General features: G+C 35.0%; 1 protein-coding gene across 1 annotated transcript; it reads left to right on the top strand.

Annotated features, from left to right (window-relative positions):
• Positions 1 to 7,776: 7,776 nt before the first annotated feature.
• On the top strand, positions 7,777 to 10,351 carry LOC106447406 (cell division control protein 45 homolog). The gene has a single exon (XM_022699675.2). It carries the CDS (start codon positions 8,392 to 8,394, stop codon positions 10,168 to 10,170), a length of 1,779 nt encoding a protein of 592 aa, XP_022555396.2. The 5' UTR covers positions 7,777 to 8,391; the 3' UTR covers positions 10,171 to 10,351.
• Positions 10,352 to 17,737: the final 7,386 nt, after the last annotated feature.

The raw sequence follows: 17,737 nt of genomic DNA on the forward strand, positions 1-17,737 counted from the left end.
ATTTAGGTCGTCTGGACAACTAGTCAACTGGTTGTGTACATTCTGGTTTCGTATGGCCAGTTTCCTTGCAGTTTGAGCATCTCCGTGCCCTGTGTTTCTTCCTGGGTTTGTGTCCTCTCATCCTAGATAGCTCCAACCAAGATTGCCATCTTGATTTCTTCGGTCTCCCCCGACCACGCTTTAGTTCTGGAGGAAAGCATTCTCGTTCCTCAATATGTTGTGACACGATAGGATATATATTCTCTGAGTATCCTGCATACAGATAATTCTTTGAGTACAGTGGACATACAAGTGTGGAGATATGCAAACCAGCATGTGTTCCAGCAGCTATAGCATGAGAGCAAGGTATTTTCTCCACTCCATAGACACCACAATCACACTTTGCATGTTCCAAATCAACCACACAGTCCATTTTGCCACCTTTGACAAAGAAATGCCATCCATCAATTGGTTCGACCGTCATCGTATCCGCTATCTCTTCTCGAACAGCAAGCAAGTATTCAACACCCCGGCTATGTTCAGTTGTGAGACTCAAAGCATCTTGTCTCCTTTTCCAATACCATTTTCCTAACTTCTGCCTTATGAACTCCAGCAGGAACGTAATCGGAAATCCTCTTGCTCGCTTCAGTGCGGAATTAATAGATTCAGCAATGTTGCTTGTTTTTATGTTGAACCTGTTCCCCTTACAATAAACCCTTGACCATAGCCTGACGTCGGCTTTCTCCAAATACGTTGCAAGTTCCGGGTTTGCACTCCGTATCTCAGCCATGTACCGGTCAAAATCGTAAACCGTGTGAGCATAAGCAGCCCCTTTCACCAAGTACATGAGATGTTTCCCTTTAAACTTTTTGACAATGTTATCTTGAAGGTGATAATAACATATTCCTCGGGTTGCCCAAGGAAACACCTTATCACACGCACTTTTAATGGCCTTGTGCCGGTCGGAGACTATCACCAGAGGCTTGTCATGAGATATACAACTAGCCAATTTTGTGAAAAACCATTCCCAAGAAGGTACATCTTCCTCATCCACGATCCCAAAAGCCAATGGGAATATCTGAAAATTGCCATCTTGTGCGGCTGCAACTAACATAGTTCCTCCATACTTTCCACTTAGGTGAGTTCCATCCACCACAATGACCCTTCTCTGATACTTAAAACCTTTGATAGAAGCTCCAAAAGAGAGAAATAGATACTTAAATCTTTTCATAGAATCAAGTTCTATCGCCGTGATAGAATCAGGATTTGCAATGGAGATTTGCTCGAAATATGATGCCAGACGCGAATACCCTTCTTCTGCTGATCCTCTCACCAATCTTTGTGCATATAACAGTGCTCTGTATGAAGTGGTGTAATCAAGCGCCATGCCAAACATGTTCCTCATTGCATCAGTGATATGCTGCGGAGTTATCCCATCAATGATTCCAACACGATCAATGAAAAGACTACCTACATACTTCGGAGTACAGTGTCTCCGCTGAGCGATTAGGTCTCCCACTGAGCATAAATGTTTTTCAGGCATACTTTGTTACCCAAAACGTGTTTGTCCCATGTTTGACACTCGCTCTGACCTTCCATCCACAATAGCTAACCGGACATGTTGACACAACGAGAGTTTTCGTTGATTTGTATAATCTGAAAGAAAACTTACCCCTCACTGCTGTCAACCGCAGCTCTGAAAGCAGTGCACCCTTGATAACAAAACTCTGGTTGACATAGATACTGGTACCATTCGATTTTCCTCCTTCAATAGCATTTGTCTTAGCATATGTCTTTTGGATTTCTTCAAAACAAATATTATCATCATCTTCCTCGTCCTCATCTGGAACCTTTCCATAAAGACTGTAATCCCCACCATTCTGATCCGTTTCACCAACAATAGAATTATCAGCATCCTCCTCCCCATTTTCCTCCTCCCCATCTTGATTTTCATCTTCAACAAACTCATTATCACCAACATCTTCAAAACATTCATCAGCTTCATCATCATCACCATCATCTTCTTCCCATTCACCAGCTTCATCATCATCACCAACATCTTCTTCCTATTCACCAGCTTCATCATTATCACCAACATCTTTTTCCCATTCACCAGCTTCATCAATATCCCTTTTCTCTGAAACCGTTTCGACCTTGCTGCGGCTTGATACACAAAGACATACTCTATGGGTTTTGAGTATCTCCAGCAAGTTTCGAACTTGTCTATCACTTGTAACATGAATGGGAAGACTGCCTGGAGCCATCATCATTTCTGCTGGTAATGAGTAGCTAATCTCCACACTCACTGTTCTCATGTCCAGGTTATAATCTTCTTGAGCCATTGCAACAAGTTCAGCATGTGTTGAATCTTCATTCAATAAAAACAATCTTGCTCCTTTGAGATCATCAACCACAAAATCCCAACGGAAATCTCTCAACAACCATTCTCCATACACTGCATGTAACTGAAAAATCATCTGCAAATATTCAAAATAAAACACATTAGTAAACATAGAGAAAATGAAGAAGTTCAATAAACATTGCCGCAGACGACTTAGCATTAAGTCGTCCAGAAGACTTAAAGGTAAGTCGTCTAAAGAGGTCACTTTTGCAATTGAAAATTAAAAGGGACGACTTAATTCTAAGTCGTCCGGCTTTGTTTGTTAAAAAAAAAACTTCAGACGACTTATATATAAGTCGTCTACGAGAAACGGGCTAGTTTTGCATTTGACCGAATCGTGTCAGATCTTTGACTATTTCTGGACGACTTATAATTCAGTCGTCTCTGGGAAAGTTAAAATTTCAATATTTTATGAAAACTTGACGACTTACGTGTAAGTCGTCCTAGGTTAGTTTTGTAATTGAAAAATAAAACTTGAAATTTAACTTTCTCCAGACGACTTAGATGAAAGTCGTCCAGCTAAACGACTTAATTTAAGGTCGTCCGGGATAAGCAAGGTTTGACCAGAAAATTGGGAAAAATTCTGGACGACTTTGCTTTCCCCGGACGACTTTAAATTAAGTCTTCTGGAGGGACGACTTTATATTAAGTCGTCTGGTTAAAGTTAAATTATGAAGTTTTATTTTTCAATTACAAAACTAACCTAGGACGACTTACACGTAAGTCGTCAAGTTTTCATAAAATATTGAAATTTTAACTTTCCCAGAGACGACTGAATTATAAGTCGTCCAGAAATAGTCAAAGATCTGACACGATTCGGTCAAATGCAAAACTAGCCCGTTTCTCGTAGACGACTTATATATAAGTCGTCTGAAGTTTTTTTTTTAACAAACAAAGCCGGACGACTTAGAATTAAGTCGTCCGTTTGACCAGAAGACTCATCAGTAAGTCTTCTACATACAGATGACTTACTAGTAAGTCTTCTACGCGAACAGATCTTGAAAAAAAATTCAAATTCGTACCTTAAACTAGGTGAGATGACTTCGTTTGCACACATGGTCTTCTCCAACCACCCAGAACCTCAAACGAAAGCAACCGTAAGTCAAAACGAAAGAAATATGGCTCTGTCAACCATAGCCCATATTTTGAATCAAAAGCTTGAGTTTTTTGGATGAATATAGAGAGAAAGTGAAATAAATGTTGTTTTTAGTTCATAACAATTGAAACAGAGAGAGTGTAAAGAGATTTACGTGCATTAAAGGGCATTAAAAGCTCCAAACAGTTCGTACAAGGTTGTTGCCACTATTCATTGCAGTGGCAATATTGTAAATACTTGAAGAAGATGAGGTTGAGACAGTAAAGAAGCCATTTTCGAAAAAAAAAAAAATGTTAATGGCATTTTCGTAGATAAAATGCAGGTGTGGGGTTAAAATCTCAAAAAAAAGGAGTCAAACGAAAAGGTTAGTTTTCTGTTTGACTCCAAGTTTTGAGTCACTTTTGCAAAAAGCCCTACAAAATTATATATATATATATATGAAAATACACCATCTTAATTTTATTTTACAGTAATACACCACTTTCTAAATTATACCCTTTTTAGCACCACCAGTATAACAATGAGTTAATTTCTCTATATTTTATTCAGAATAATAAATAATAATATGGTTACAAAGAACAAAAAAAAAATTAAACATGAAAATCTCCAAAAATTCAGAAACAGAAACTAAAAATTATGTCTAACAGATTTGAATTTCAGGATAAAAAATATAATAATGACAACATGTAAATTACAATTTTATTTTAAAATAAAATAATACTATATTTAAAATTATTATTTCTACGCATAGCACATAAATAATTATAATTACATTGTTACAACTGATACATATGACAGCATATGATGTAAATATTTAAAATAAAACCGGTTATTAAGTATAGGGATAATTTGCAAAATACCCTATTTAGGATTTGAAATTTGATAATTGCATTTTCTATTTTACTTTTTGAAAAATACACTTCTTTAATTATGAATTGACTTTTTTACCCAAGATATTTCAATAATTAAGATATTAATTCGAAATTAATATATAAATTCGGAATTAATAAAAATAATAACATTAAAATTATTTTGTTTAAGATAAATATATGTGTTGAGATAAATATATTATTTTATCATTTAAATTTTATAATAACAAAGATGAATATGTGAATTATGATTTGTTTTTACTTTATCATGAAGTTTATACTGATTTCCCTTTATTTTATTTTTTTCAACTTATATAAACAAGTCAAGTCATGTATATTGGAAGCTGAGCATAACTACTTTCTGGAGAGCCTAATACCTCTGTCCGAGCATCTTCCCTAGCTTTCCATATCTTCCAATATTTTGTATCAAGACCATATCTCTTTTTCATAGTACTGGAAATCAACTCTGGTTTCATATTTAGATCTGAATTTCTAAAGTTTTGCAAAAGAAGCTTACTTATAACTTTGGAAGAAGCTCTCGGTCCACCAGTGTTTCTAGAAAAACATGTATGCTTGTCGATGTATTTTGTTACCCAGAAAACTCGTTTGTCGGATTAGTCTTGGCAGCTCTAACCATACAGTTGCAGCTTGTATCTGCACATTTGACAACTAACAACTTCTTGTCTGACTTGCTGACAACAATTCTGAATTTGCGTTCAATCGAAAGCATTTGTATACTCCAAGACAGCTATGATTTATTTTTGAACCATTGACCCTTTTCAATGACCTTTGCATCATGAAAATTAGAAACTTCCACTTCTGGTTCTTGATTACTCTCCTGTCTATCAACATTCTTATTCTTATTTCCATGCCCTTTTCCATCAACGGCAGTATCTTTACGACTGAAACCTTGATCATGGTTCCCTAGGTTTCCATTCTTCACCGAGATGCAAAGATGCAGAGGCGTAAATTTACACATTAAACCAATTGCCTATCACTGTTGACAAAAACATGAGGTGTATCCTTAGACATATCTCAAAGCATTGATTCTGGTAGTGCGTAGCTAAGTTCTAATTCATTACCCAACTTTTTTTTTTTGAACAACACTCATTACCCAACCTATTTATACCAAAATCTTCATGAACCATCTCAACCATCTCATCAAACTTCAATCCTTCTTTAATGGTAAATAATTTACCTCTTGCTCTTGTATTCACCTTGAATCTCCATGATTCTTTATTCATCTTCCAGTCTCCTAAAACTCCAGACAAATGCAACATTATTTTCCTTAAAGAAAAATAAAACAGATTTATTGTCACAATAAAATAGAATCAGAATTAGAAACTGAAATATGATTCATGAATTTACAAACCTCTAAGAGGAAGAATCTGTGAAACTAAGAGAAACATGAGAAAAGTTTCAGAAATGGAGAGGAGAAGAAGACGAGAAGACGATACGCGTCTTGATTTCTATTTTCTTTTCAAAATAATTAAAATAGATATTATGTAGATATATTAAAAATATATTAGATAGATTCTGTATGATTTTTTTTAAACAATTTTTAAACAATATATTAGAAATTACGATTTAAAAAAAACAAATTTTAAGCAATATATTAGAAATATTAAGAATGGGCAATTAGGTAAATATATATATATATATATATATATATAAGTGTATTTTTCCAAAAATTTAAATAAGGGTGTAGTTTTCAAATTATAATCTTATATATTTGAGTGCATTTCTCCAAATTTTAAAATGTTTAAAACAGTAAATTTGAAAGTAATTTTACCAGATTGTGCAAATTCGATCGACCCGGACTGTAATATTTTTTGGTTTAAAACGGTAGAATTTTCTTAATCCGAATAAACTGAGAAGTTATAGTAATCGAATTGAATAACCCACTTTAACCGAACCCGTGTGTCGTAACCCAATCATAATTTTTCTCTTAAATAGATTTGTTTCTGTTGAGGACTTAGGTTTGTAATTGTACCCATACGAAAATTAACACCTACAAAACTAGGACCTATATATCAAAAGAAAAATATATAATTGAAGTATTAAGTATAAATAAAACATCCCCTGTATATTAATTGAGAAATATCGAAGGTGATTGGTTGAGATGTAGGAAGAGACTTTAGCTTTAATTTTCATCTACAGCCTTAAATACTATCGATCATGATTTATTTTAGTTTTTAAAGCTACAACCAAAAAATTAAAGCTACAGCAAAAACACACAAAAAATGGTTGTAAAAATCTTATTTTCTAAAGCCCTATCTTTTTTGCTGTAGAAAATTTTAAAGCTACATCCATTAAAGCTAAATTAAAAAAACCTACAGACTAAATTTTAAAGTAAATTTTCTACAATTACACCCCAACCAATCACCCCTTACAACTTTTTTTGTAGCCGCGTGTCATCAATAAGATGATTATTACAATCATTAGAGAAGTATGTTGATCCATCAATTTTTTATTAACCTAACCATAAATTTATTATTAATGTTCTTTATTATTTCCTTAAATAAAAGTTATGGAATTTCCTAATGCGGCTAATGTATATATGTCAATTAATGATTTTGAATAATAAAAATTTGATAAAAATTAGTGTATCTTCTATCATATTTGTTTAATTTTAAACTATTAAAATAAATTAAACAATCACATTAACCATATAATAAAAATTTAGATTTTTCTGTATATGTTATATTTTGAATTCTTAAAAACGACCATAAATTACTAAAATTGTAAAAAGTCTCACATTCAAATTTTGTGATCAATGGCTTAAAATTTTGTTATTAAAAAATACAAATGGTTAGAAAATCATATAAGTAAAAAGTATAATTTAATTATTTACTAAGATTAGAAGATAAATAAATAAATAAATAAATATATATATATATATATATATATCATTTTAAATTAAAAATATATACCATATAAAATACATAAATATTTTAATTTTGAAATTTACTTTGAACAATTATTTTTGATAAAAGCTTTGAACAAACATTGACAAATTTTTTTAAAAAAATTATAAATTACTAAAACTATTAATCCCACAATGAAAATTTTGTTAGTAAATTAAAGCTTTTGCTATAAAAGATACAAATGATAAAAAAAAACCATATTAGTGGAAATCATCATTTAATAGACATTAATATTAAAAATATACTATGTATGTTAATATCATTTAAATTTATTTTTATATCCTATCAAATAGAAAAAACATTGTTTGGATTAATAAAATTGATTTATATGTTCACACCAATTTAATTGTATATGTAATTGTTACTAACTTTTAATTATTCAATATATATTTATTATTTCATAACATGTAAAAATACATAATACAGAAAATTAAATTGATAAACATTATTCCGCGCATCTAAACCTACTAAAACATTAAAACACACGAAAACATTTTATTTCTAAGAATAAAACACAAAACATTAAAAAAAACATAAAACATTATTTTAAACAATGAATAATGACACATACAGCTGGTCACGTGTATTCGCTACTTTGACATTTGCTAGTCGGAAGTGTCTGAAACAAAAAAGTGTTGATTTGATATGGAGGGTAAGCCCACGGTCCAGATCACTCCTACTCCGTAGATGCGATCCACAAAGATCCCTCCCTCCTTCAGCGCCAACGTCAATATTTTGGCGGTCGATCAAAAAACATTTCGAAATTTAAAGATTTTAACCCCCAAAATCACTCAAAACTTTTCAAACCATTTCAATCCCTGAAGAAATATACACCCCAACCAGATCTTCATCTTCATCTTCCTCACACACACTCTCTCTCTCCTCTCCATCTTTGTTCATTTTGCTTGATGTGATTCTCTTCAGAGACAACTCGAATCTCAGCTACTTTGTCTGTGGTTCCTGCTCTCTCCCTCCCTCCCTCTCTCTCTCTCTCTCTCTCTCTCTCTCTCTCTCTCTCTCAATATTCTGGGCCATTTCTGGAGAAAATTAGGGTTCGATTTAGGGCTTTTTTCTTCACAATCCGAATCTAAGATTCGTGCGAAACCCAATTTCACTGCTATGGTGAGGATCCAGAAAGTAGAATCCTTTTACGCCAAGCTCCGCGAATCAGCCACTTCCTCCGATTCACAGAACCCTCTTCTGATATTCCCTTCCTCATCCGACGTCGACTCGATCTGCGCCCTCAAGGTCATCACTCACATCCTCGAATCCGATTCGATCCAGTACTCGTGTTTCCCCGTCTCTTCGTTTCTCGAGATCCACAAGTACGCAGGCCCTGGGCTGTGCTCTTCCTCGGAGAGTCCCGTGACTATACTTTTGATTAACTGGGGCTGTCACCGTGATTTGAGGCTCGTGCTTACGCTAGGTCCTAAGGCTCGTGTCTTTGTGGTGGATAGTCATAGGCCTATTCATTTGCATAATCTGAGCGATGGTAATGAGAGCGTTGTTGTTCTTCACACTGATGATGATGAGAGGCAAGCGGATTTAGCTTATGATTTTGATGTCTTGAAGTTGGCTAATGAGAGTTATCAGATGCATCAAGAAAGTGCTGATGTTGATGAAAGTGAAGAAGAAGAGGAGGAGGAGGAGGAAGAAGAGAGTGATGGTGATAGTGATAGGCCAAGTAAGAGGAGGAAGATGGTTGGTGATGGTGTGAAGCTTTTCAAGATGCTGAAGAGGGATTACTACAAGATGGGGACTTTCCATGGGAAGCCATCTGGATGCTTGCTCTTTGAGCTCTCTCACATGTTGAGGAAGAACACTAACGAGTTGCTCTGGCTGGCTTGCGTTTCCTTGACTGATCAGTTCGTTCACGAGAGGCTAACCGACGAGAGATACCAAGCTGCGGTGATGGAGCTCGAGCAGCACATCAACAGCTCCGGTAACATTGATAAAGTCACTTCCGTTACTCTAAAAGACGGAACCAAGGTTCGAGCGCCGGACTGTTCGAGAATCTCTTACGAAGAAGAGCCTAGGCTTATGCTCCTGAGAGAGTGGAACTTGTTTGACTCCATGCTTTGCTCCTCGTACATCGCGACCAAGCTCAAGACGTGGAGCGATAACGGGATCAAGAAGCTTAAGCTTCTTCTAGCGCGTATGGGGTTCGCGCTTATTGAGTGCCAGCAGAAGTTTCCGTACATGAACAACGAGGTGAAGAGGAAAATGAAGCAAGAGTTTGATCGGTTTTTGCCTGAGTATGGTTTAAATGATTTCTACTTCAGGAGCTTCTTGCGGCTTCATGGATACAGCTCAAGAGTCTCTGCTGCTGATGTTGTCTACGGTATTACAGCGCTTCTTGAATCGTTTCTTGGTTCAGGTGGCTGCTCTGCTTCACAGCAGTTTGGAGAAGCTTATGATGCTTTGTCCTTGAACAATCTTGATAAGCTTCGGTCTGGGATGCAGCAAGCAATCAAGGTTCAAAGAGCGATTCTCAGACAAGGAAGTGCAGCAATTACCAAGACAGGATGCATCAGAAGTGGAAGGAAGTTCAGATGGGTGAAGGTTGAGGATTCCATTGACGCTAAGTATTTGGGATATCCTCAGGCTTTGACTAAGTTCTGTTACTTTCTGATGGATGCTTTGAGGGAGAAAGGAGCTAGGATGAAACCGATGCTATGTGCCTGCGCCTCTCAAGAGCTAGGGAAGATACTTGTGGTTGGAGTTTGTGGGAAGCCGAGGCTTGGTGCGGTAAGAGGGAATGCGTTTGGTAGTGCTTTTAGAAAAGCAGCTCAAGAGAGTAGAGCTGATTACTTTCATGAGCTGTTTGAGTCTTCGTGGATCGTCTTAGATGCTTCTGCTGTTAACTCTTTCATGATTCGATTAACTGAGAACCTTTGACATATGACTCTCAACTCTCAAGGTATCTTTTTGTTATTCAACTCAAGAGTGTTTTTCTTTTACCAGTTTACAGTTTATTTATCTCACATTGTTTGGAAATTTACGAGACTTTGTAATAGGCAGAATCTGTTATCAATCATGTAACTTGTTTAATCAAATAACCAAAGAGGTTTATGTGAAATTTGATTCGTATGGTGTTACTAAAAAATGAGACAACCTTAGAAACTTGAGCAAAATGGCTTAGAGATTGTCTATCTGGAGGGGCTTCTTTCTCCACAGGGTTGTCCCGCGGTTGATCTCCAGACAACCTTAGGAGATGTAAGAACTGGCTATCGTTTGGCCCCTGTGTGCCTGATGTTGCAGAGCTATTGGTCCCACCAATCTCTGAGGTCGTGGTGGTGAGTGAGTCCAGAGTTATGACCTGAAGTTCGTGGGTGTCTACAATATAACAAATTCATACGATTACTACTGAAAACCTGGTGATATTTAGTAAGAAACAAAATCATACGATTACTTTATATAGTAAGAAGATTTGTTGTTCAAAAAAAAAAATAGTAAGAAGACTAAGTTTTAATTTAATTTAAGAAAATAGCTTTCCCTACAAATTATATATTATTGCTACTGTTGATTTTTATTTTCATATATGTGGGCAATGTCAACTTGAATGACCTAAGTATTCTCAATCCCTACAAAAAGTAAAAATAAGTATTTTTTTTTCAAATATAATCTACCGATTTCATCGACTTTGTTGAATTGGCCACACCATACGTTTTTAATCTGTTTGGGTTTTACCTCGTAAGTTAACATAAAAGATCTATTTTTAGTGTGTGTTCAGTATATATATGATGTGTATGGACAACGAAAAGACACACATTCTTTTCACGAGATTGATAAAGAATAACATAAAGTTTTACACATAACAAAAACAATCTTTTTATCAATTTCTTAAATCATGAAGTATGCTATTTCAGTTGTTCTTTTGTGCGTTCTCATGTCTCACGTTTCGAACATTGTCAAAGGTAATATATTATTTATTATTTTCATTTGATTCTATATCTGAAAATTGTGAAATTAATGATTATTCCTATAAACAAAGTTGGCGTTGAACAAAAAAAGCAAATTACAATTTGATTATCTTTTTTTTTTGAAAGAACAATCTGATTATCTTATCAATCATTTTTTAGCCAATGATTTTATCAAATATTAACTTTATTTTGTTTATTTTTGTTGGTCTCGGGAAAATTATTAAAGTGAATGGCCAAAACCCTTACCCTTTGTGTAAATGGTATCGTCGACTTCCTGGAAAATGCAGCCCTGATGGAAACAAGAAGTGCCATGTCGAAGTACAGCGACCACGAGTACGAGCAAATCAAAAATTTGAGCGTTGCGAGTGTACAAACAGAATTGTTCAGAAGAAAGACCATCATGACTGCAATTGTTCTGTTAAGGCTCCTTGTCGTTAAACCTAAAGACAACAAGACTGCTTTTGTTATACAAAACCTCTTTGTCCATAATACACTATTACAAAATAAAATAGATTTACCAATAAATAAGAGAGGTGAGTTTTTATGCTTATATATAGTTGAAAATATATTGCCAGTCTATATTATTCTAAATGTATATTTTTTACTATAGGAACTAATAAATTTATGAATTAATTATTTATAAAATATTTGTATTTCAGAAAGATATTTTTCAGTTTATCTAATATTTTTATATCATCTTTCCATTCCGTTGAAGTTTGTATAATCCATTTAATAATATTTCAAAAACAGATATTACAAAAAAATAAAGATTATAAAAAATAAAAGCGATATGAAAATCTATTATAATAAAGTTGTTTTTCTCCATTCTTAGATAGCCAACTCAACAAAAGATATACTAAATTTTGATATATGTTATAAAATTTTAAAATTGAATAAATTATCTTATATTATTCATCTTCTTAATGTTTAGAACAAATTTATTAACAAAACATTTAATAACCAATAAATACTTTACAAATTAATACTCTATTAACAATTTAACCAAAATTTTCACATCAATCATTATATTCACATCAATCATTATTGTATTTAAATAAATGTGAAAACGAAAAAAATCTTATGTAATGAATTCCAAAAATCTCTTCAAGAACAAATTCAACATTGATATAAAAATTAAAAACAGAATATTTGTATAATCGAAAAAGAGACGCAATATAAAATAAGACAAATATACCAAAAGATCTACACCTTCAAAATGAAAATAGTATCAATAATCTTATTATGAATTCAGTTTACGCAACAAGACTAAAACCAAATATTATAGCATTAAATAATTTAACATAAAATAAAAAACAAAAAACAGCTCACACATAATAAATAATAAAACATCGCAAAATAAAAACAAATGTTAGCAAAATATATACTCAAACAAATTCCATGTGTGAATCGCAGACCAACTATTAGAGAAAATTATTAACAAATTCAAAAACTAATATATAAGATGGAAAAATAATCCATGATTATATATTAAATTTAAACGGTAATTTCGAGCATTTTTATTTTAATTACCTTTATAATAAAATAGAACAAAAAATCAAAATATAAGATAATTATATTTAATTTAAAAGAAAAATTACAAGCATGTGATTTCTAACAAGAACAACAAAAAATAAAATATTGAAATTTTAATATTATTTTTAGTTGCGAGTAACTAATTTTTATTATATATATATATATTACAATTAAAATATTATTTTATTGTTTTTTATTTGCTCATCCACCAGTAACCCTTGTTTGTAATAAAGGAGGGTTATTAGATAAATAGAGCCACAAAAATGTGAAAGAATGCTGACAAAAAAAAAGATGTGAAAGAATGGATTACATCAACACCGGAGCAAACAACATCTACAACGAGAATCCATAGCTCTGGAAAATGAAAACGTCCTCCAACAGTGTGGGTCATATGCAATTATGATGCATCCCACCATCAAGGAATCAACGATTCAGGTGTGGGTTTGATCATTCGTAATAGTAATGGTGCGTTCATGGAGTGTGGAATGGGAGAATTTCAGGGAAGAGAAACTGCAGCACAAGCAAAATTGACAGCTTTTGTATGGGCTATGCAAGCATGTTCGGCATAAGGATATATTAATGTGGTATTTGAAGTGGACAATGAAACAATCAACAACATCCTCAGTTCTGCATATAGTCAGTTCAATCATTACATATTCATTTGTCCGCGTTACGGACGGATAATCTATTTTAAATTTATTTATTTATTTATAATTATTTATTAATATGTGAATAATTTTATTTTGTATTTAATTGAATTTTATTGTTTAATAATATTTGTACCCAATTTTCTATTTTTTTCTACTTTTGTTTCCTTACTATAAATTTGGAATATTTCGTAACATTTTGGTATATGCACCACTTAGCTTTCGTTATTATAATATGTGAACACAATGAAGATGGTGTTGAAATCAACTTATCTTTTATGCCATAAAGGAGCGGATGCAGAAAAAAAAATTTGGTATGGAACACATAGCCAATTTCTTGTAACTAATATTTAGTTTAAGTATATTTATATAAATTTAGCACTAACTGTAACAGAAAGAAAAGCAAATTAGAGTGGGGTACATGCCACACACACCATCTTGTACTGGATCTGCCTCTCATGTCATGTGATCTTTTTTTTATTCTAATTGCTAAAATTTCTTTATAAAACCTTTAATAATATCTATTGAGTTGTTGAAAGAAACTTATGTTGATGGTAATGAGGTGAATACTAAATTTTATTTACTATTTTCAACTAGTTTTAAATTATGTACACTACAAGAAAACACAACATTAACGACGGCGAAATTCGTAGTAAGTTCGTCATAAAATAGACTTTACGAGGAATTAGGGAGGAAACGAGTTTCGTCATTATTCGTTCGTCGTAACGCATTTTTCCTGGCCAATTCGTCGTAAATTAGCGAGAAACACATTTCGTCGTAAAGACGAAGAAAAGTATTCGTCGTAAAAACCACGTAACCTTTCCATGTAAGGAGGACGCTACATTTCCTCGTAAATACCTCGAAAGCAATTCCTCGTAAATTACACGTAAACTCTTCCACGTAGAATACTCGTTAAGCTTTCCTCGTAGTGTTGACGTAAAACTTTTCCTCGTAACTTCCTCGTAAACTTTCCACGTAATGTAGTCGTAATTTAACAACGAATTTACTTCGATTTTTTATTTTCCAGAACTAAAAAATATAATAAAAATTATTTAATTTATTAATAAAAATATAATTTAAAATAAACGTAAATACGAAAATATTTCATACATAAATAAGTTTTGAATTTATAATACAACCAAAGAAAAGAAAAAAAAGAACTAAAGGTAGTTCATCGCCCGGTAGAATTCCTCACTCATCCTTTCTACATCCGCTTCGTCATGTGTGCCGGATTACTCACCTAGAATGGGATTTTGTCGTCGCATGTTCCTCAACAAGGACTCCTATTCCAGATTTGAGGCCGCTAGAACGTCCAAGAAGCCCTCGACTCCACCTATACGAGCTGTGAACGCAGATCGCATCGTGTCCAACTCGTTACGCAGCTGAGTGACTTCATCATCCCGTCTCTGACCATAAGACGATGTCGCTCTCGGAACATCGTTGACGGAACCAATCCCCAACGTACGTCCATTTTCTTAGGGACAACCTTAAAAACAAAAAATAAATATTGTTAGTGAAAAGTTAAAGTTAAATTAAATGAATAATAAAAAAATTTAAAATTTTAAAAAAATTACCTCCTCGTAAATTCTATCCACTTCAAGTGTGGATAAGGTGATGGGTAATCCGTCGGTGGACTGCTGGGCCAGCTGGGTGTGGCGGTTTTCAACGTGACCAACCAATTCGTTGGAGATCTGCTCGGACCTAACATCTAGAAATTGGCCCGCCTTGTTCTTGTGGGTCCTCTCGTAAAGTTGCAAAAGAGATGAGAGTTCTCCCGTCTCTTTGGCCTAAAAAACATTTAAGAAAGTTAGAATATATATATGTATATAAAAAATAATTAAATTGAATATTTAATTACCATATCCAGACGGACACCGGCATGGGGTTTTTGACCCGTAGAGTGAAGCATCGGGCCGTGGTCGTGCTCATCTACCATCTGACGGGAGGCAAAGCAAGATTCGGCGACTCTAATGGAGTCAGGATCCTGCCAATAACGGATGAGGCCATCCCACACATCCGTGGTGAGCTCAGAGGGTTTGCCACGCTCATTGACCCTCATGGACCATGGAGACCGTGTCCAACAAGCGAGCTTTCGCCTTCGCGTTAAACACTTTCTTCACCTTCTCATTGACCCTCATGGACCAATGATATTTTTGCTAACAGAAAAAATTGAATTAAGAATTAGTTTTAAAAAATTAAAAAATCTAAATCATAAAATAATTAATAGTAACTTACACCGAAAATTTTGAATCACATATTTTTGACGTAGATCAGCGTCTTTTTCGAGTTCGGATGTGGCTCGGAGAAGTAACCTTTGATCGTCTCGGTTACGTTCTGAGCAACACATCCGTCAACCCCAAACCCGAAAAAAATAAATTTAAAGTATAAATTATTTATTATTGTTATAAAAGATTTTTAAAAGATTTTTTTTAAAAATGTAACGTACCACAAAGTTCCGTCCGGTTGTTCGGGGTCTAGCACTGATAAACCTTCTATGCCTGGCTGAGCGAGAAGGTCCTCGACAGTGTACTGCGAGTAAGGAGCACTCGGAGGCACCATCAAATCGGGATGAATCCCGGCCGGCATCGAAGGAGCCATCGGAGGAGGCACAGGCGGAGGCACCTCTGCGACATGAGCATGAGGAGCCGGTGGTGCAACGAATCGAGGAACCGATGGTGCACCAGAAGGAGGCGACCGAGAGACTCTCTGAGAAGACTGAGTCTCGGAGAGAGTCTCCGGACCCGAAGAACCGAGAGGTGAAGAAGACGGGTCTAAACGACTACAAGGCTCACCGAACACCTCTCTGTAATGGGGAGTAAGTCTGTTCTTTCGAACCTAACATAAGAAAATTTTAATTTTAAAATTAACATCAACAGTAATTAACAAATTCTATAATTAACAAATTCTATAAATCTAGCTAAATTCCCTACATTAACTACCTAATCAACACTAATTAACATAAAATCCGTAAACCTATCTAAATTCCCTACACTAACCACCTAATCTACCCTAACTAATCAAATTAGAGAGGAAATAGAGAGAGCGTATGTGGGAACCGAAATTCGCACTGTCGATTTCCGTTTAAATAAGGAAACTAGGAAAACCCTAATTTCCCAGAGGACCCGTATATCTGCTAATTACCACACGTCAAGCAATCAGAACACGAGAATAACAACGATAAGAATAAGAAATCGAAAAAGAGAGCAAAGTAGATCTTATTCCGAATCTGCGTATGAGCGTTTACAACAAGGTATAAGCCTGGGCTCGAGAGCTGTCGGCGAGATTCCTAGCTCTAGCAACCCTAAGACGGCTAAACCTAATTGAGCCGCAGCTCGAAATAACAAAAACGAAAAATTGCCTAAATTGCTCTAAGTGCTAAGTTTTCTCTGAAAAGTCCTCTGCCATGCTCCTCGCCTAGGACTCCTTATATACTAGCTCCAAGGTCGGTTTACGCTTTTACTCTTCTGCCCTTAAGCCGTCATAGCATAAAAATGGAGATATTCCATTTTCCCGATCTTCCAATTATCTTCAAAACTTCCGTATTTATCCGCGAAAACTTGACATTTATCCTTCCTTGTGGACCAAGCGTAAACCGTGCTGCGGTTTACGGGCTTTTCGTTAAGAAATCGTAGGATGGGCCTCGAGTCGTGTTTTAGATCCCTTTGGGCCGTCTTCCGACTCGACACGTTTACTACGAATTCTTTTTGATAAAGAACGAACTTTCCGCGGTTTCTAATCTGCGAAGTTTGATCGATGAATTTGAATAGCGGAAAACATGGACTGAGCTTGCTACGGTCTTCGGGAGATAGCATTCGAAGGTTTGACGAGAATGCATGGATTGATGTCGTATCGATGTTCGGAAGGGTTCAATCGCTACACAGAGACTGAACTTCGGCTCGAGCCCGGTCGCTACGTAGCGACCGAGCGGGACGAGCGCTCGGTCGCTACGTAGTGACCGAGCTTTGACTCGAGCTCGGTCGCTTCGTAGCGATCGAGCTTTGGCTCGGACTTGGTTGCTACGCAGCGACCGGACAGCGTGTATGCGTGGTAATTACGCAACGGTCAAGCTTGGTTAGTTTGGTTTGAATCTTCAAGGATACTTCTTCGTAAAAACTTCGTGTTTGGTTATATTTTACGAAAGTTACATCTTCCTTTTTACTATCTCTTTCGGAAATACGATCTCCGAGGATTTTCGGGTGGTAATTCCGTCGTAACGATTTTTGACCCCAACAGCGTACCATTGCTACGAAAGAGATAGAGGAAGTGGAGACGAAATGGAAGTGATTTTATTCGCGTATATATATAAGAAATAAGTAATCATCGTAATTTCCACGTAAAGTTACAAGGAACTCGCGAGACCCG

Source organism: Brassica napus, chromosome C3 (genome assembly GCF_020379485.1).
Source record: "Brassica napus cultivar Da-Ae chromosome C3, Da-Ae, whole genome shotgun sequence".
In the NCBI taxonomy this organism is placed as follows: domain Eukaryota; kingdom Viridiplantae; phylum Streptophyta; class Magnoliopsida; order Brassicales; family Brassicaceae; genus Brassica; species Brassica napus.